The 21,763-nt window shown below is 35.1% G+C and overlaps 1 protein-coding gene across 8 annotated transcripts in view; it reads right to left on the bottom strand.

Moving 5' to 3' along the window:
* The window catches only part of raw (NDT-like domain-containg protein raw), a 410,674-nt gene that overhangs the window by 30,488 nt on the left and 358,423 nt on the right, over positions 1 to 21,763 (bottom strand). The window contains exon 1 of one of the 8 annotated variants that reach the window (XM_072534345.1): positions 7,908 to 8,064. The exons of 6 other annotated variants lie outside the window; for them this stretch is intronic. In XM_072534345.1, coding sequence (XP_072390446.1) covers positions 7,908 to 7,927 — 20 coding nt within the window. In that variant the 5' untranslated portion in view covers positions 7,928 to 8,064. Of the gene's footprint in view, positions 1 to 7,874; positions 8,065 to 21,763 lie in introns of those variants that run through there. One more of the 8 variants, XM_072534342.1, reaches the window with a different exon arrangement.

Below are 21,763 nucleotides of genomic sequence, written 5' to 3'. Positions count from 1 at the left end.
TAGGTATATTTAAAAAGCTCTTAGAAGGGCTACATCAAAAAAACAAACGTTTTCGGAATAATAATTACATCATCAGGTTAAAAGCAGGTTAACATGCCTGAGCCACCAAAATATTAGAGTACTATCCTTTAAAAAAATTAAAGTTACCAAAAAATGTACATGTTGTTGTTAAGAATGAATAATGTTTAATATTTTATTAGATTTAACTTCAGGCAACATATAACCATGCCTCACGTAAGTACCAGCGTCCGGAGGGTAAACCTCTTCAAACGGACTTCAGCTGGTAACTGAGTCCGAAAAATAACACCAGCAAATTGGACCCAACAAAAACAAGCCAATGATGAACAACCAAAAATACAAATCCATGCTGGAACAGCGTTTGGACACAGAACCCCAAAAATTTCTGCCCCAAGGATCAGCGATTCTTTAACAAGACTCTGCTCTCTGTCACAAGTCAAAGCAGATGATGGAATTTTTCAAAAATAAGAAGATTAATGTTTTAGATTGACCCGATAATTCGCCAGACCACAACCCAATTGAAAATTTATGGGCCATTTGCAAAGCTAGACTACGCATTCTAGGTCATTCAGGTTTGGTTTCGAAATGAAAGGATACCTGGGAATATTCAGAAGCTCGTAGAATCTATGCCAAAACGGGTAAAAGCAGTAATTGTAGCCAAAGGGGGACATATTTGATGCAAGTTTTATGATTTTGTCAAAATATATTTTATTCCTAAATAAACTGTTTTTTCATTAAAACAGCCTATGATTTCATTAATTCGCACATTTATTATATAAATAAATGATCTCTTGGTAGCGTCATAGGCTTATCTGTTTTATATTGATCTCTCATGGTTGACAAAGAGATAAACTCTTCTGAATATCGTTATTGACGTATGCAAATCCTTAGAATAGAAAAGCATGCATGTTTTTAGAGCGGCTATCAATATTATTCATTTTTTTTTATCGAGCTGATATTATAAATAATCTTAATAAGAGATTAAAAGTACAATTTGGAAAACAAGATAAAATATATATAAGTGTATCAGAATCTGTATTTTTTAGATGATTTAATTTAAATTCACAGGCACTTCTAAGTTTTGTACTTATTAGTTATATCGCACCGATTCAGTAAATTTTATATCGATGATGTAAGACCAACATAATAGATCTAATTAATACAGTAGTTCTCATTCAATGAAATTACTTCAGATTGGTATAAAGATAAAAACCTGAACATGTTTAAATTCATCAGTTTTTTGTCCTCTTAATAGCAGGTTAGGTAAGAGATATATTTACAGTTGAATTCATTGTTATAAATTAAATAATTGTAGAAGTATAAGTATAAACAGCAATAAAGAGTACAGTGCAATGATATCATGAGTGATTGTGATTCCATGGATAACTTTTGCTTCGCTTGGGGTTATCGCATCCTTGTCAGTTGTCTTTTTATTGATACGATATCTTGGCAGATGCATTGGATTAATAAGATGTCTTAACTTAATTAACATTATTTTAATCATTTGTCTTTTATTCGCTCTTTTATTTGCTTTTTTATGCCTTTTACAGTCAATATATCAGCTCATATCAAAACTTCTTCTTTTCAAAGATAAAAAACCGTTATCGATCATTGGATATCATTTTGACTACCATATTTGCTACATTGGTTTTATTAACAGCAGCTCTATGTAATGATGTAGTCGATTTCCCGTACTATTGCCTTAAGTTTTTCTTAAATCATGGTGTTCCTCTTCTGCAGGAGCACGTTTACCTTGGATCTTTCCCGGTATGGTGAGATGCGAAAATTCATATTTTTCAGGATACCTCATAATGTGACTAAAGTATTTCAATTTGCGTCTTTGTGACCTCATTTGTTGCAATTGATAATACAAGGAAGAGTACAGTATACAGGATAGAGCGAGTCGTAGAAGGAGACGCATCCTTTGATTAAACAATTTGAGAGCTTGGTTTGACTGCACTTTGAAAGTGCGAATTTCCTTGATGATTGTCTCTTTCTTAAGAGAGAGGGCACATGAAAAAGAAGACCTCATTTGTGACTCTGTTGCCCCAGCTTATCTTTAGTCTTTCTATTTAAATAGCCTCAACCATCGATAGCAAGTTTGCACCGATTTTGCGCCAGCGCGTTATTTCAGATCGCCTGTCCATCTCATTTGAGGTCTCCCTCTTTTATCAAGAATCGATATCTAAACATAACCTACAAATACATGACAATTTTATTTTTAATATGGTATGTTAGTATTAAAAGTTGGCCGTCGATAGACCACGAAGACATTATTTATAGTAAAGTCATTGATAAACTAATATCTTCAAATTTTTCCGGACAAATGTGGTTAACAGCAGTCAAAATACATTTTTTAATGAACGAAGGACGTTTTGACCAATGCTGAACTTTGTTCCTTACATTTTTTAAAAACGTTTTGTTGTGCCTCTAATGATTTTTGTAAAGAATTAATTTTATTTTGTCTGAATTGAGATTCAAATTTGTTATCATATTCATTTTCGTAATTGAAATGCAAAATAACTTCTTTGTTTACGCTTATAGATTCTTTGCAAATTAAGCATAATGTTTTATTATATTTATTAATAAAGAAGTAATCAAAAGTCTACTTTTTATTAAATTCGCGATTTTCCTCATTAATTTTTCTTTTCATGTCATACAGCTGTCAATATGAACGTGTTTTTGTGCAAAATACACATATGTATAATATAAAACAATATACAATATAAAAAAATGCTACACTAGCCGTCGAATTCGCTGGGGAGTGGGGATTAAAGTTGCGCAGTAAAATAGGTTTCTCACTATTCTTCTGTTAGCTAGCGCACATTTTGGCCACCGGCCGGCCAGATTTCAGCACGCTTACGCTCAAGTTTGTTGATTTTTCCTAAAATTATATTTGTGCTTTTTCGCAAATTGCCGCATGTGGCCCGCAGACTGCAAGTTAACCCCTGAGCTGGACGATAATATTTTGTAGACAACAACGAAAGATCTTCACGTTTTGCTAGAAAATATGAATAAAGCATTCAATAATTGCGATATACAGATTAGTGTCAAAAAAACTAAGTGCATATATCCAGCAAGAATCCAATTCATTATACAACAAACATGGTATGGGGCGCTTTCGGCAAAATAGCATATATCTTGAAAAACACCTCCATTCCTGTAAACTTAAAGAAAAAAGTGTATAACACATGCATACTACCAGTTTGTACTTACGGCTTGGAGACAGTAGCCCTTACCAAAAAATCTGCTAAAAAATTAGAAACAACGCAAAGAGCAATGGAACGAATCATGCTCGGAATATCACTAAGAGACAAGATTAGAAACACCGAGATAAGACGTAGAACGAAGATTAGGGATATTGTGGAAGAAATTGCAAAAATGAAATGGCGCTGGGCAGGTCACGTAGCCCGATATAATGACAACAGGTGGACACGGAGAATTCTAGAATGGAGACCAAGGACGACAACAAGAAGCATGGGAAGACCTCAAAAAAGATGGGTACATGACATAAGAACAGTGGCAGGCAAACAGTGGATTAGATTGGCGCAAGATAGAGAAAGATGGAAGCAATTGGGAGAGACCTACATTCAGGAGTGGATGGAAAATGGTTGACAAAGAAGAGATACAACAAACATCCCGATCGAAAAAGTGAATAATTACAAATAGCTTGGAACTATGACAAATTAAACAAGTGATCAAAATGTTGAAATCCTTCTTCTTAGAGTGCCCGTTCGGTCCGAACGGTGGCGATTATTCTGGATATGATAAAATTGTTGATTGCTATGCGGAATAGCTGTGTTCAAGGTCTTTCTATACCATGCTCTCAGGTTAGCAAGCCACGATATTCTTCTTCGTCCTGGGGCCATTTTTCCTTCAATTTTACCTTGCAAAATGCATTGGAGTAGCTCATATCTGCCTTGATTTCTCATTTTATGTCCCAAGTACTGCAGCTTACGACCCTTCACGATGTTGACCAAATCCGCGGTTGTGTTCATCAATACAGATTGGATATCAGTGGTGAAATTATGCACCCCTGCCTCCCTTAAGATTTTGACCTGATCTGTATATTCTCAATCCATTCGGAGCACCGCTAATTGATTCCAATACAGGTTAGCTATTATTTTTAGGTCTCTTCCGTCAATCCTTGTCCTCTTCAGCTCTTTCATCATTTGTTCATGCCTGACTCTATCGAAAGCCTTCTTGTCGTCAATCAGGCATGCAAAAACATCACATCTGACATCTTTACATTTCTGAAACAATACCTGCACGCTAAGTAAAGCTTCTCTGGTAGCAACGGCGTTTACTGATCCAAACTGACTGGGCGCAATTTGTTCCTCGCATTTCCGGTAAATTATTTTGTTGATGAGTTTTAAAAACAGCTTCAGCAGATGGCTCATTAGGCTTATGGTCCTATAGTCTTCACAAACTTTTGGTCCTGGTTTTTTGGACAATGGTACGAACTCCGATTTGATCCACTTTGCTGGTATTTTTCCTGCCTTGTATATTTCACTAAATATTTCAGTTATTATTTTTATTTATTCTGCATCTAATAGCTTCAACAGTTCTGCAGGAATTTCATCAAGTCCCGGTGACATTCCATCCTTCATTTGTCTGACGGCTGTCGATATTTCTTCTGGTAGGATTTCAGGACCTGAATTTTCTTCAATGGTGGGTTCTTGTATTGTTCTAAGGTCGTTGAAAAGTTTCTCCAAGCATTCTTCCCATACTTTCTTTTTGTATTCTTTGGTTATGGCAAGGTTGCCTTCATTATCTGTTATTTTTCCGGTGTTGCGTTTTCGGAACTTTCCAGCTATTTCGTTCACCTGTCGATGGACATTGAAGCTATCATATCCACTCTGATACTCCTCTAATTATTAACATCGTTCTGTTTTTTGTTTTTGTTTGGCTTTTCTTATCTTTCTTTTGACGATGGTATGTATTCTCTTATATTCTTGGACATTTTCTTTGTTTTTTTTTCTCTGATCTCATATGATGCCACAAGTTCAAGTATTTCATCGGTCATCCACGATTTCCGTTTCTCTGTATCTTTCTTCAGGTGTTGTTCTTTTATTTCTCTCAAAATTCTTGTATGATGGTCAGACTTTCCTCTATAGTTCCTGTATTTCTGCATTTTAGCACCTTTGTATTGATGTTTTCACTCACCTTCAGTCAAACATTGGGATCTTTCAGTTTTCTAACATCATACTTCTTCATCGACTTACTTGTAACTTTCTTCATTCTGACATTGAAATTGAAATCCAAAGACGTATTAAAATAACCAGGTCCATTTTTATAAAAACCGAATACGTTTCTCCATGAAGTTTTGTATATTTACTATTCACAACTTCTTATTTTGTGATTCCTTGTTTCTTTTTTTTATCTGAAGATATTTTCAGAATTACCCTTTAAATCTTAGATTAAAAATACAAGCAAAACGAAGAAAGCGGTAGAAAAATTTCTTTTCAAGGAGAAAATATTCACAGAGTATTCTCACCGTTTTTCTAAATTAAGATCAATCCTTCTTTCGTGTTTGTTTATATCCTTAATAAACAAATAAAATCATTAGCGAGTGAAAACTGAAAACTCACTTTTACGACTTCCAAAAATAGCTGACTGCGTCGATTCTTTCTCACCGCACTCCAGAAACGTCACTCACGACGTTACCTGTTCACGTAAATGTAACTATGAATCACAAATAGGTAATTGAAATACCTACCCACTTGAGAAGCTTTTAATTATGTATCACTTAGAAATATTTTGTCGTTACAAATAAAACTATATATCGAATCAGCTGTAATCATTTATCTTTGAACATACGCCGCCACCTGTAGCTACCAATTATATCTAATCTGAACAATTTCTTAAGTTTACCAATTTCCTTTATATAATCTGCAGAAAGGTTTCATATTAATCATAGTTTAATATGAAGCCTTTCACCAAAAAATCATCACATTGCCTTTATGAGGCCGTGGTGTATAATTATCTTGATCGCTTGATCTATATCGCTATTTTATATTAGGACTTGATCAACAACCATTTACTAAAGGTATCGATCAGTATTGAGTTTTATTTTTTAATCAAGTCCTCCGAGAGCTACGAATAAGACCTTGACTCTCTTAACTCGAGTATCAGACAACATCGAAGTTTGAATAGCCCAGCGTGAGGGACTGATGGGAGTTTTCATTCATTGCCTAGCTCTCGTGAAACAAGAATGGACCAACCACCAACCAGAAAACAAACAAACAAAGCATCCTCAGTCATCCGGGAACTATGGAACTGGATCCCCTTACAGGCATTCAAAGATAAAGAGGAGGTACTGACAGCATGACGAAGTTAGTCTCTATTATTGACAGATGACAAAATCATAAACAAAATGTTGTCTTTTTAAAACATTAAGTATTATAAAATAAATATTTTTCAAAATTTTTTCGCTCTATTTTTTTCAAAAGGAATTTAATGAGTGACAATAATAACCAAAGAGAAAATAATACAGATATGCATCCCACAAAGTTACCAAATTTATTGGCAGAACATATTTTCTGCACCTGAATGGGTGATTCTTTATTATCATCATTATAAATATTTGAAACAGGGCTTTATAGAACATGATCAAGTATCAAACGAAGCTCCGAAATGGATAATAACTTTCTTCGGAGTCTATGCGTTTACGACCTGTTTGGAATCTACACTCTTTAATATACAATAGGATAGGATAGCTTTTATGGAAGATCTTGAACAAAGATTTAAGAGGTTATTTATTAGTGATAGAAAAAAAGGTGATATTTATTAGTGATAAAAAAAATCGAAACTTAAATGACTAAGACCAAGAATGATATTGGACTAGAGACTAGAGAAGATGAAAAAGGAATCAATGAAAACGCCATGGAAATGTATGGGTATTTGTAGGTATTGATTTGATGAATTGGCAATCTACGTCAGGTGTGGCAAAGGTGAACATATAGCAGTGACTTATTATGATAACAACTATAAAATGATAATAGCAAGAAAGAGAAGATAAGGTAGACCGCGATTAGGAAAAGTGGCACTGTTTACGAGTAAAACCGAATATATAACACATAAACAGGTTTAAAATAGATGCAATATATAAAGAACATTTAACAAGAATTCTTGAAGAGAATTCCAAGCAGCAAAAGTAAGTCCAATATGCAGAAATAGGAAGAAGGCATTCAATCCTACAGATTAGAATAATGTTTTGTATCTGGACTTAATTTTTGACAAAAAGAATATTAAATTAAAGAATAAAAAATGAGTTAAGGAAATAGAAATACGAAAAAAACTAAATTTTTATCACGTTATTTTCAAACTGGCATGTAGAATTGAAGGGTCGCATGGTAGGGGTTTAGATATTTATTGCCTACAAAAATTTTCTTCTACATAAAATAAAATATCAATGAGATAAAGGGAACAGATAGAAAAATACGAATCAGACGAAAAAAAATCGCCTAACGGCAATAGAAATGGTCGAGAAACCGAGAACAAGATGCAGTAGCAGTTTAAACAATTTAGAAGGATATTATTGCGGTAGAAACTCTTCATCCAAAGAAGAATGTTATAAAAACCGTAAAAGATAAGAAAATAACAGGAAAAACACTAAGTAAACTTAAAATTTTCCGTATGAGAATCCATTATAAATGTAAAAGGACATTAAAAATCGATCTATTGTTCTAATTAAGAGTAAATACATAAAAAATAGTCAATTTTATATAGTGACTGACGAATATTCTTATTTTGACTATACACATTTTTACAAAATGTAGATCTTAAAAATATATGACATGAAATTACAGTTATGAATGAGATCCTAATAATGAACAAACCATAACCAAACTTACGCTATTATTAAAATATAAATATAAACAACGTACTTCTTTTTCCTTTGCACCATGTTTTCACACGTTAAAAATACCACACTAAACACACACAACAAAAAATATACATAGGAGAACTAAAAATAAACAACTGAAGGCGCGCTACCTAAAACTGCACAACATTCTCTCGGCTCGGTCGACTTGGAACTAACTTTTAATAACATTAAAAAGTATGTGTGTATGTTAGTTTATCATCATCGTTAGTTTTATGGCGAAAGGTTAAAACGGTTTTGACCGCAGTTTGCAAAATGTTGGATATCGAGTTACTTTTTCACAATACACTGCTCAACATTAACGGTAATCGTATTAGATTCAATTTTGTTTGTATAAATACAAATAAAAAAGATCCTGGACAAGATGGTATTACTGCAGATGTGCTTAAAATAGGGAAAAAGCTAATATCAAACAAATGTCGAACACATTTTTGAAATTCTGAACAAATGTCGAAAATGTTGGCAAAATATGAATCAATGTTGGACATAAATCGTCAAAAACATCCGGAAAATTTAGATCATGATGATTTAGACTGATGATCAAAAATAGATCATCAGTCGATCATATTCTCAACCATACTACTATCCGAAAAAATACAAAATGCATTTTAAAATGAAGGAATATACAAGATCCCTGCGATAAACCGTACATCGGGCAGACCAATTGAAGAATGCATGTAAGAAGAGAAGCACATTGAAATGCCATCGAAAGAAAGGAAAATACGTCATCCTTAGCACATACCATAAGGTTAGGACATAAAATAAACTCGAATAAAACAACGATGCTAGATAATGTTGAAAATATCACGAAAGGTCCAATCAGAGAAGTATTAGAAATCGTCCAAAGACTTCCAACACGAAAAACCGTAGAAATCAAACACGCAACTAAACTGGCGAAGACCTCGCCCACTTGCATGTGAGCAAAGTGTTAAAGTAGAGCACACAGCAGCCTAGATATTGGTTCTTAAGAACATGTTTAAATATGGGGCGTTTTTCAGGCCACGAGAGGCAGTTTTGCTCGAGCTCCCATACAGGATCCACTACACAATGTGAGCTCTCAGTCGGGACTATGCTTCTTACTACGTATCTAAATTCTTTTGTCTGCACTTCTCCTCTTTTAAAATTTCTTTTATTTATTGACAAACAGCAGAAACCTTCCGGTATGGAACTAACGCAAAGGACACTTCGATTTGGCCGGTCGAAGCTCTCTGCAGAGCACACAGGGAAGATATATATGGTCAAACATATGGTCAAAGCATACTGATACCCTCCTGTCCCTGTGGTGACAAGGAATACGTTACAGTGGACATACCACAAACTTTTAGCAGAACTGGCTAAGACGAAATTGAAGAACATCCAAAATTGAGACACGCTTAATTTGAAACGTTAAATGGGCGACGACTCAAAAAGGAGAAGAATTTGCCAAAATCTTTCCTGATCTTTGATATGAGTAGGCACTAAGGGAAAATATTTATTTTCATTGATTGCTTGTAAGCTCAGAATAGAAATGTAAGAGATGCTCCTATCCAGTAAATATAAAGAAATACAAATTCAATATGAACACTGAATCGAAGAAATGTCTCAGTAAAGACAAAAATATCACCATATTTGGTTTGATCTAATTACTTATTTCTAGGACTTTCTTGATAAGGAATCATAGATTTTACTAGTTTTTTTTGTAGGAAGCCGTCTGTTAAAAACCGGTGGTACTGTAGCCAATTGACTTTACATCTTTCATTCATTCATGATAACCATTCCAGGATTCTGGAACCCTGTACCAACTTGTACAGGTATAATGGATGGGTAGCATACGTTTTAGGTATCACTTAGCTGTCTGCAAATAGTGTTTGTCGTCTACCATCTAGTGCTTCGCAGTCACGCAACATATGATTGACTGTTATAGATGCTCTGCTACAGTGTCTGCAGCTAAGTCTTCATTAAACAGCTAAGTCACGCATATGCAGTAACGAAGCCTGTTATGGTGAGCTATTAGCCCATATCTGTTCAATATACATCTCGTCCTGTGATTGACTGAATATCACAGTGACAGTTGAATTATGTTGTGTAAGCCTTTTAGCGGACACCATCTCGTTTTCTTAAATATCCAAAGCAGAAGGAACTCATTGTAATTTTAAGTGGATTCTATATAATGTTGAGTAAATGTATTTTTTGCGAATGATTTATTGATAAGGGATCGGTGCACAATACCACATTTTGATTTTTGTCAAAAATAATTTTAATAGCGTTTGAAATATGTACTGACTCTAGCAGATTTCTACAATCGTTAAATTTTCATTATTGTGTTACTATTTTATCAAACACTGTTACAGAACTGTCAAATTATGTGCTCGTTGCTTATGGCAGACAAAAGTGTTTATATAAAGACATGTCTAGACTATGTGTTTGAAATAAATCAGTCAAAAGGTTCTTGGTTCAAAGTTCTTCAGATTTTTGAAGTGGTACACCCTATACAGGATTTTGTTAACTAATTTTATTACAAAGAAACCGGGAAAGAAACGAAAGGCAGAATTTGCAAAACAGTCATCAGACCAATAATGACATACGCGGCAGAAACAAGACCTGACACAGACAGGACAAAAAGGATGTTAGAAACAGCAGAGATGAAAACACTTAGAAACGTTGATGGTAAGACACTATGGGACAGAGCTAGAAGTACAGATATACGACATAGATGCAAGGTGGAGAGCATCAAGAACTGGGTAAGAAATAGAAGAGTAGAATAGAACTATTATATAAGCCGAATGACAACAAATAGAGTAGTAAAGACGGCAAGAGACGGTTCCCCAATAGGAAGACGATCGATAGGAAGACTACGAAAACGATGGAATGACACCTTACTGGAAGCACATTGAAAAACAGACAGACATGTGTATATAGGAAGAAATAGAAGAAAAAGAAGAAGAAGGAGAAGAAGAAGAAGAATTTTAATACTGAGTCTTCGATAATAATTTTTCCGACCACCATCCATTTTGTTTCCTTTACGTTAATTATTAATCCCTTTTGAGTGCATTCGTTATTTACAGCGTTCAACAGAGTTTGAAAGTTTTCTAGACTCTCTACCATTATGGCAGTGTCATCTGCGTATCTGATGTTATTAATAATTTCACCACCGATTTTAACACCTTCGCGACGATTATTTAACGCTATCTCAAAAACTGGTGCAGTGTAGGCATTAAAAAACATCAGTGACATAACACATCCCTTTCTGACACCACGCTTTATAGGCACTGTAGTTGAAACCTCTTGATCCATCCTCTGCTGGTATGAGATGGGAGTAATTATCATTGGAGGTAAAGGGATATACTAGAGCATAAATAAAAAAGAGTATTCGGAAGGCAGTATTTTAGATATAATTTAAAGATTGAAATATATGATTGGATACCGAAAAATAAACTATATATCCATGGTCCAGTTTGGATCGAAAGTATCGGTATTGTTTGAGCGGTACATTTTGATCAACACCACGTTGATGGCGCGAGAGGTTTGTTTTAACAAATTTATTCTACTTAAACAAGTTTCCTTTCATTTCATACATATAATGGCGTCAGTGATTTTGATATCGGCAGTTAATCTCATAAACTTGTGGTAATCAATTCTATTTTTCCTCTCTTTGACGTCATTTTACCAACCATATATCAATGATTGAACAAGCAAAAAAAAAACTTTCATTCTTAATCAAAACATTAAGGTCTGATTTTTTACAAAATCAGACCTTAGCCTAAAGTTCAGATTGGGATGATCAGATGCTACGTTTGCCTGTTTTATTCTAGAAATACGAAAGTTGGAAAATGACCAGGCAGAAAAAAATGGAGAATCTAGGTATACAGAAGGATACTGCGAATTGTATGGATACAAAAGATCACCAATGACAAGGTTGTCCAGTAAACCTCAAGAACAAACAAAGGGAACTATTAAACACTATCAAAGAAAGAAACATGCAGTACTTGAGCCATGTATTAAGGTGAAAGATACAAGATAATTCGACTCCGGTAAAAAAATCAGCAAGAATACAGTAGAATTTATGATAATAGGACCTGAAGAGGTGATTTGATCGTTCATCTGCAGAAATCTTTTCTGTTGCACTTTCCAAAACTACAATCGCCATTTTATCAAGTCAATCAGGTCATTTACTCTTATTTGGTAGCCATAGAATTTGATATTTCTATTGGAACGATAAAAAAAACTTATAGAATCTAAAAATGGGAAGAAATAAACATAAAACTGCAATAAGTTCAGGAATATTACGTAAAACACAACACGGGGGACAGAAAGGCATACCCTTTACCCATATTTGATACTACAGTGGGGGAGAGAAAAGGGAAAAACATTAACAAATAAAAGATATCTGGAAACACCAAAAGATATGAATAGAAGAGGATTGGTATTAAGTGTGCATATGATACCACTGTAGAGAATCAATAATTCATGAAAAAAAAGTTCATGAAAAAAACTACGACAAGACAAAGTAATCTAAGAATACTATTGCGGTTAAGTTTACCGTTAAAATCATCATTGTATATAAATTTATAATTTGTGTGGGACAGTGTTAAAATATATGTTCCCATTAGTTTTTAAAAGACATAGTACTTGTCCTCGACAAGTCGACATAGGTAATCGTTATTTTTAAATCGTTGGTTTTGCGCTGTTGCTTCCGGAAATTCAGTAGCCACAAATAAGTTATTTCCTGACTTTGATCTGTCAATTAAAACTCAATATTTTATTACACATAAAATTTTGTAAACCATAAATTTTGGGTTTTATATTATGCGTTGAGTGTTGAGTTGTTGTTTCAAAATCGGACCATCATACGGATATTCCCACATCGACAAATCCCGCGTCATGTTTCTGTTGTTGAAATATGTCTTCTAGAAACGTACTATTTATTTGTGACTAACATTATAAAATTTTTTTTCGATTCCCGTTAATGGCTTCACCTAAATGAATTCAGCGAATTTGTATAAAATTTGCATTCGTGACGTGATTTGCAAGAATTAGCAAAGTTCAATAGTTGTAGTGTCTTATGTATTATCTGATAACGTTGGTAATCGCTCTGGCTGTATTTGTCATGGACGTACGTCCATGATGTACTTCGCCAATACGTGGATGATTAGCCGTGGCGATGACCTTGATTAATTTATCACTCAAAGGAGTGTGATAAAACATTTTAAAGCCTCTTCAAGGAATAGAATCATTAATTGGATGTATGTGAGATATGATTTGTAAAGGCTGAAATGACAAGGGAGCAGAGATTTCGAAAATGGTGGTACAAAGTTTTATTTTGGGTTAAATCCGGGAAGTTGTGTTGGAACGCTTCTTCTGAGACGTAGATTTTGAGTTCAGGATATACCATAAAGTAAACGGTAAAATGGGCTTTTTTAGTAAATGCGTGGAGGGTAGCTATGGGTATATCCTCGACTAGGATAGGGATCGTTGTGCAATGAGATTAACAAACCACAAAAATCAATCTCTCCGTGTACGATGTTATTGATTGCGATACTCTTAAGAAGCGCTTTCGAATGGAATTTATAGAGAGCTTGTTGCCGAATGAGGTCGGTGTAGATAAACAGGGGAAAATAGTTTAGGGATCTGCCGACTAGATGTCCTCTAAATGGAGAGGTGCTTTGAGAACGCTTAAAGTTCCGGTGTTAGGGTCTTGAATCACGTATATTGCTTAGGGATGCGTTTTACGGGGGTTCGTTAGTGGATATAAGTGAAGGTATGTTAGACCATATTATTGTTTATCGCCTTTGAAAGTGTATGGCTAAACATATTGTGAGCTCATATCATTACAGTATCAAGCGACATCGTTTCCTTTATCAGGGACGAAGGCGACGTTAAAGAGAACCATATACATGAAGTGTATCATTGACTTAATGCCAATGAAGTAGGCAGAGTGATTTTCCTGCAATTAAGCCATTTTGGAATATTTGCCGTGAGGCATGTATGATTTCTGTGTTCGTATGTTACGGAGGTGGTTGGAGGAACTTTTGGGACAGGTCATCTTGGTGAGTAGGCAGAGTAATCTTGTAATCTTGTTGATTTTTGGACTTCGCAATGTATCCTCTCCCGTAGATAAAGATACTTTTCGAAAGTGCGTCGGCGTAATTGGTTCTAGAGACTAACAGCTGGTTTCCGAAAGGCTGATCATTATCAAAATTAGGTAATCTACTCTTAACAGTCGATTAAATGCATTTTGAGTTGCAGAAACATCGATCAAACTTCAATCACATAACACACATTAACTAATCTAACAAGCAAATAATCGATGATTAACAGTCTGTCAGAAGTATTTTGGGTTTCCGAAACGCTAATTATCGTTTTATCTATGTCAAACTTCTGTCATACTAGCTTGTCTGGTAATCTGAGATTTTTGGACGATTAATTTTATAATCTTTGGTTATGTATCAATGGTTGTAAGTAAATAAAATAAAATCTTTGGTTACGTTGTAAGATACATAAACGTAAGGTGTTTTATAAAAAGCTGTTGTTTAGAAAGAACCCAAAAATATTGTTACAAAGGTTCAGTTTAAGAATTAAAGATGATAAATGACAAATTGGTAAACATTAACGAACGACACAAAATTATTAGTTAGTTAGGTTATAATTGTTTGTTGATTTTCAGAATGCAGATTACACATAAACAGGAATGATGGTAAAGTGAAACAGCAACATTACTTTCTTAATTTAGAGCAAGATAAAGAACAATTCGTACAGAAATAATAAACGATTACAATCGATTCTACTGTTTCGATGTAAAATCGTATGTCAAATAATCTATAATCGGTGATCACGTAATTTTACCATAATTTTCGTTTCGGAAACCTGTCGCTTGTTAACAATTGATCAAATTTGATACTTGATTACATGATTGGAGATTTGAATAAAGTTTCGGAAACCGGCCATTAGACTCTGACGAAGCTTGTGGGGATATTACCGGTTATGGCTACTATTCCGATGACTTTCGTTCTTGATAATTAGGATTCTGTAGGCTTAGCCTCGTGGATGAATTCCCTGTTGACTCCAGTTATGATCAGATGAGGATTGGTTTGAAGGTTTTTAAGGACTAGCTTGAATTTTTGAGTACAGTTTCATGCCACTATAGAAGAGATATTGACTTTTCTCTCCATCTCCGAAGGTGTTTTATGTTCAGATTCTTGAACATTGATAGTGTGGTATGTACTGAAATCTGCTTACTGTTCCGTGGAGAAAGTCTTTTAGATCTTCTAGATTGGTTGGGGGTAGCTCGTTTTAGCGTTGATAATTTGGTAGAATTTGGCAAATATTCGTAAGAATTGGTTAGATTCTATACTTGTATAGATTAGTTGAAGTTTTAGCGGGGGCATAAGAAGTTGTGGAATAAGTGACCTATCCTGTGAAGGATACTGAGGTTAAAGACACTGAGGTGTGTAGAGGCGTGCTAGATAGATCCATGATTGTGGATTGTTTTAATACTTGGAAGACGTGATTGCCTGATTTTTTTTGAGAATAAAGAATCGGGTAGGAGGTATTTGCAATTTTTAGGGTTTCAAGTACTTCGTCGAAGAACTATCGATTTTGATGTATACACCGGAGTTTTGGAAGGTACTTGACATATTGTCCGTTTCAGCAGAATGAGACCTTAGCATAATGAGTTTTGTGATAACGTGATTTCGTAGGGAGTCATAATGGAAGGATTAGGATTCTTCTAGGGGACTATTAGTCTTGTTCTTACGAACGTTCTCTCCAATAGACAAACTCGTAAGGTGGGGCCTAGGCTCCCTTGGTAAACGTGTCTTGATCACTGGTTCGTGAGTTATCTGGATGCCTTTCCCAATCCGATGTCTTTTCGCGCACTATTGACAAGAATTCTTTAGTTTGTCTGCCTTCACTACTTTTGAGTTAGCGATCTTGGGTTTCGAGAAGTTTAGCACCAAGTGTTGGCGCGCTGTCTAATCCTCAACATAGTAATGTATACTGAAATCTGCTTATTATTCCCTGGGAGAAGTCTTTTAGCTATTCTAGATTAGTTGGAAGGAGCTCGTTAGCTTTGATAATTTTGTAGAATTTGCGATGTCGGCAAATATTCGTGAAAATTTGTTCGATTGTATAAATAGATTAGATGAAGCTCGAGCGGGAGTAGCAGAGGTTGTGGGGTAACTGAAAAGGACCAGTAAAAAAGGCCTGGAAGAACCGTGGAAGTGTAAATCTTGTTCATTGTACAGCAGGGTCAGCTTTACCCAACCAGAAGACAAATAAATTTCATAAAAAAGGACAGTTGTCTCTGCTGCCTCACATACTTCATCTATACTTCAGAAACCTTCCAGGGAATCCGCCAACTCGTTAAACCCACGACAACGAAACGATTAAATGACACCGACAATTATTCGTTTTTTTATGTCAATTAACTTTTCCTTTCACCTAAGAACTCATATTTTGTTTTAATATTTCTAATATGATCTTTAAGTAGATGCAAAAATAAATTGTATTAACAACACTTGCAAAAATTCTTCAGAATACATCTGAACCAAGTCTACTTTTTGCATTTTTTTGGGTTATTACAAGTTTGGCCAATAAAAGCATTGTAAATGTCTTACTCAGTTACTCCTTGACCTTATTAAATTGAATAAGGTCACAACACTGATGTTAAGGACACTGAGGTGTGTAGGGGTGAAGGGTTGGAAAGTTGGAACCCTGATGTTGGATTGCTTTGATCTTGGGAAGATGTAATTGCCTGAATTTTTTTGAAAATAAAGAGTCTTGTAGGAGAGATTTGGATTTCTTGTAGGCCAGTAATTACAAATGTGAAGACTTGTAATTCATTTATGGCGTCGATGACTTCATCGAAGGACTTGATATTACGGCCATCGATGTTGATGTATACACAGGTTCGGAAGACAGTTGACAAATTGTCCCTCTCGGCAGAATGAGACGTCAGCATAATAAAGCAAGTTGGTTTTGTGATGGCGTGACTTTGTAGGGTCATAATGGAAGGGTTTAAAAGGAAAGGGGTCAAAATTCTTCTAGAAGAGACTGTTTGTCTTGTTCTTATGAACGGTCTTTCCAGTAGACTAACTGGTAAGGGGGTGCAAGGTTTTTTTGCCAAAAGTCTCCTCATCATTGGTTTCTGAGTTATTTGGAATCTGGATGTCTTTGCAAATCGGATGCATTTTCGCGTACTATTGATGATAATTCTCTAGTTTGTCTACCTTCCGTATTCTTGAGTTAGGGCTTCGGTTAAAAGAAATCCGGTTTAGCACCAACTGTTTTCGGGATGTCTAATCCTCAAGATGCTCTTAAAATACACCTGAGGCTTCGACAGTGCCTGCCAACTAAACAAAGTGCTATGCGTACCGTTGCTTTCGTACGTTGGGAGAATTTCTTACTTGTTTTTCTTCCCAAATGGTTCTGGAATCCACAGGCAAAAGTTATTTATTGTTAACGACAGTTATTTTTCTTGAACATATTTTTGAAATATTTACTCTTTAATAAAATATTGCCCATGATGATCAATATCTTCTCTGAATAAATCTGAAATGTCAATCAAAAATCTTAAGAGCAATTCTTGATGCACCCTGGTATGTAACCAACCAAAGAATCTATGAGGATCTCAACATCTCAACAGTAAAAGAAGTAATCCAGCAAAAGAAATAACAATACATTCAAAAAGTGAAAACACACTCCAATCCATTAATTTCCACAACACCTCAACATCAAGTTATCAGAAGACTCAAGCGACATGAGCCAACAGATTAGTGACATGGATACGTGATGTGGAGGGGACCAAATCACGACAGAAACAAGGGACAGGACCTAAACTCATCATATTAACTTATAGAATACATTTTTTTATTCTGATTGTTAATTTATTAGTTATAATAAAAAAAGTATTATTATTTTATAAAATATCCTTTTGTATCAATGTTCAATGCTTTGTAAGCCCCTTTTTTGTTATCATTCTTCAATCTTGTATCATTTAAATTGTTTCCTGTCTTGTATCTTATCCCATGTGTTAATAACAGCTTTTTCTACGTATTTTACCATTTTTGATGTCTTTCGCAGCATTATTTGTTTTATTTTATTTAATTTATTGTTAATTAATGTCACACCACTCTCGGATATTATCGTAATCGAAATTTTTATCAATGTCTAAAAGTAGAAACATCTGATAATCTAATTAGTTTTTTGTTGCTCTTTTCTAATACTCTTACTACGTTTTACAAAACGCATTCTGTTGAATAAGATTCAAATCAGCTTTACAACATTAAGTCACGTCTGCTTTGACTCTTGACCTTTTGCTTCAATTTTACCACAAGGCAGACCTAATAGGATGTGGCCAACCATTATTTACCTGATTGTCTGATACACTTGGTAGATTGCTATCTACCTCATCTACATTTATTTCGACCGCAAAACTGGCTTTTAGCGCAGAAAGACAAAAAATAAAGTATATTTAGGTATGACTGGGCTCCGTAATTTTTTATGAAATGACGGGATATAATAATGCAGTAGGTAGACATCATTTCTAAATTTAATTTTAAATTATGGCGTAACTTTTTAATTTGATGTCTATTTAAATCATAACTAATTGCAATATAAATTATAGTAATATCAATGAATGCGAAATATTTTAATATTAACTATCAGATAATGATATCAGATAGCTTAAAATAAACTTTGTACTGCCAGAGCATTAAAAATGTGCTATTTTCATATTACATTATTTTCTTCAAGTTCTTCACATGTTTAACTACATAATTTTCTTAGTAAAGGTTTTAAAACTTATTTTTCCTCACTTCAGACCATCATCATCGTCATCATCATTGGTGCTACTTATAACTTTTTCAAGGGCAAGTCTCGGTTCTCTATGTGTACTTAATTCTTTTGATTTTTTACTTTACAAATTTTGACATTATCACTGTTACCAATCTTATCAGTTTGACAGAAATTCAGAAAGTATTAAATTGTTTCATACATATTGATTCATACAACGCCATAAAATACTGCTTTTGAAATCTAAAAACAGGTGAAAGCTGTTGATGTTCAATCCTCTGGTTGTTTCAAGGATCTGTCTTAATACGATATTCTGGTCTGCATACACTTAATTACTAATATAATGAACTTATTCAAAATAGGCACCATTTGCCTGGATAGAGCACCGAAGTATGTCAATCCAAATTGTCCACAGCTTCTACCAGAGCCTGCTTCAATGACTCCACATCATGGTGTCGTCTTGTACAGGCCATATCCTCTAAAACTGACTACAATTTGTAGACGAGTGGATTAAGGTCTGGGTTGGCTGTGGGCCAATCGTAAAAACTAATACATTCCGGTACATGATTTTTCAAGCCACTGTTGAGTAGTTTTGGCTTTATGCGCAGGTGTAGAGTCCTATTAAAATATACATGGTCTATTTTCTAACATAGTGTGGTCGAGGGGCTCCATTAAAATTGTTAAAACGTCCCGTTGATAATTTCGAGCCGCTGTTTTAACGCCCTTTTCACAGAAATATAAAGAAGTGACGCCATCATAGGACACTCTCCACCAAACCATCACTGAGACAGGATAATTACCTCGTGCTATCCTTATCATCAGTTCGCGGGCTTCCTTGAATGACCGTGAATAAACTCTATCGTTTTGCTTATTGAAAGTTTCCGCAACAGTAACAATTTTTTCATCTATAAAAAGGATTTGTTTGTAAAGCTCTTTGCCAATCAACCACAACATATTTATTTTTAATACAACCGTAAGGCGTTGTTGTTTTTGAGCGTAAGTCCCAAGTATTCCTTGATAATGGAAGTCATGGTTCTCGGCAGGTTTCTCAGCAATATCCATTTCCCGAGCCATGATTGTTTGCTTTCGAACAGGATTTCGGTTAATTCTTAACCTAACTGCGTTAATAACCTGCGACGTACAAGTCCCGCGAGGCTGGCATGATCTTTTATGTTCACTTACTTATCAAGTATCCAAAAACAACTGAACAGTACCAGTATGAAACACAAAAACACACGTAACGGTTAACAGTTTTAGCAATTCAAAAATACGAGCTCTTTGCTCGTATGCTCTTTGTCTATTCACTCCAATACGTTTCTCTTTGTCTATCCACTCCATCGTAATAGACTGGAATGTTTTGTGGCGTTTATAGAGTACATGTTAACTGTCAGTAATGTCAACATAACTTTTAGCTGCGTTGTTTGTCAGCCGTACAAGCCGCGTTTGCACCAGTATCAATATTTATGACAGAGCTGTAATATTCGATCAATAAGATTGTATTCTTAATACATTAATATTAAGAGCTGTAATATTCACAAAGCCTTTGACACAGTTGAGCTAAGCAAAATATTACAGGCACTTAAAGAATGCAGGGTAGATTATAGATTTTATAAATTATTATACAAAATATACCTGCAGGCAACAACCACTGTCAGATTACATACTAACAGTAATCGCATAAAAATAGAACGGGGGGTTAGACAAGGAGACCCAATATCACCTAAACTTTTTAATACGGTGCTAGAACATGCTTTTAAGAATTTGAATTGGATGACAAAGGGAATAAAAATAGATGGAGAATATCTAAACAACTTACGTTTCGCCGATGATATACTTATAATAGCTGAAGATCTAGGTATGGCAAGAGAGATGGTACAGGAACTCGTTGTGGCTACAGAAAGTGTAGGTTTAAATATAAATATCTCGAAAACAAAAATCATGACCAATTTGGTACCCAACCAGAACATCAGTATTGGTGGGAAAGAAATAGAACTCGTAGATAGATATAAATACCTGGGACATGAAATTATGATTGGCAGGGATAACCAGACTCATGAACTGAAGAGAAGAATCGGTCTTGGGTGGGCAGCATTTGGAAAACTGAGAGAAACTTTTAAAAGTGAGCTGCCCACATGCCTAAAGAGAAAGGCATTTGATCAGTGCGTCCTCCCAGTCTTGACGTACGGAGCAGAAACACTTACCTTAACAAAAGCAGCAGCTACCAAACTGAAAGTCACGCAGAGAAGAATGGAGCGGTCCATGTTAGGAATAACTCGAGACAGAATAACCAACGAAGACATCAGGAGAAGAACCGGAGTGACTGACATCATCGAGAAGATAGCCAGACTAAAATGGAGATGGGCAAGACACATAGCCAGAATGACAGATGGGCGATGGACAAAGAGGTTATTGGAACGGAGGCCAAGGGAAGACAAGAGAAGCGTCGGTCGACCACCTACAAGATGGACTGACGATTTAAGAAGACTCAATAAAAACTGGATGAGAGCGGCGCAAGATAGACGGGGTTGGAAACATTAGGAAGAGGCCTATGTTCAGCAGTGGACTCTTGAGGCTGGATGATGATGAAGAAAATAAAAGAATACATAACAAAATTGAAATTACCAAACGAAAGGACGCCTCTTAAACAGATGGAGCGAAGTTTGACGCCGAAACAGCCAAAAAATGCGTAATCCTTATAATGAAGAAAAAGATCTTGAGCTCATGTCCATTGATAATCAGGGAGAAGAACCTATATTAGAAGAAATAGTCCAAATTCAGGTAGAGCAGGTAGGTGATACCTTATCGCCTAAACTGTTTACCGCAGTACTAGGATATGTTTGTAAAAAACTTAACTGGGAAGAGAAAGGCCTGAACATTGACGGAAGAAGATTAACAAATTTGAAATTCACAGACGACATACTTTCGTTCTCGAACAACCTCAAGGAGATATGTACAATGCTACATGAACTTTAGTTAGTGTGTGCTAGTGTGGATCTTAAAATAAAGATCTCCAAAACAAAATTCATGACAAACCTAGTACCTAGCGGAAATATCAATATTGGAGACCACGAAGTAGAGCTGGTGAAAAAA

The sequence above is a fragment of the Diabrotica undecimpunctata genome, chromosome 6 (genome assembly GCF_040954645.1).
Source record: "Diabrotica undecimpunctata isolate CICGRU chromosome 6, icDiaUnde3, whole genome shotgun sequence".
NCBI lineage: Eukaryota > Metazoa > Arthropoda > Insecta > Coleoptera > Chrysomelidae > Diabrotica > Diabrotica undecimpunctata.
Note: the sequence above shows the minus strand (reverse complement) of the source record. Positions and strands in the feature narration are given on the sequence as shown.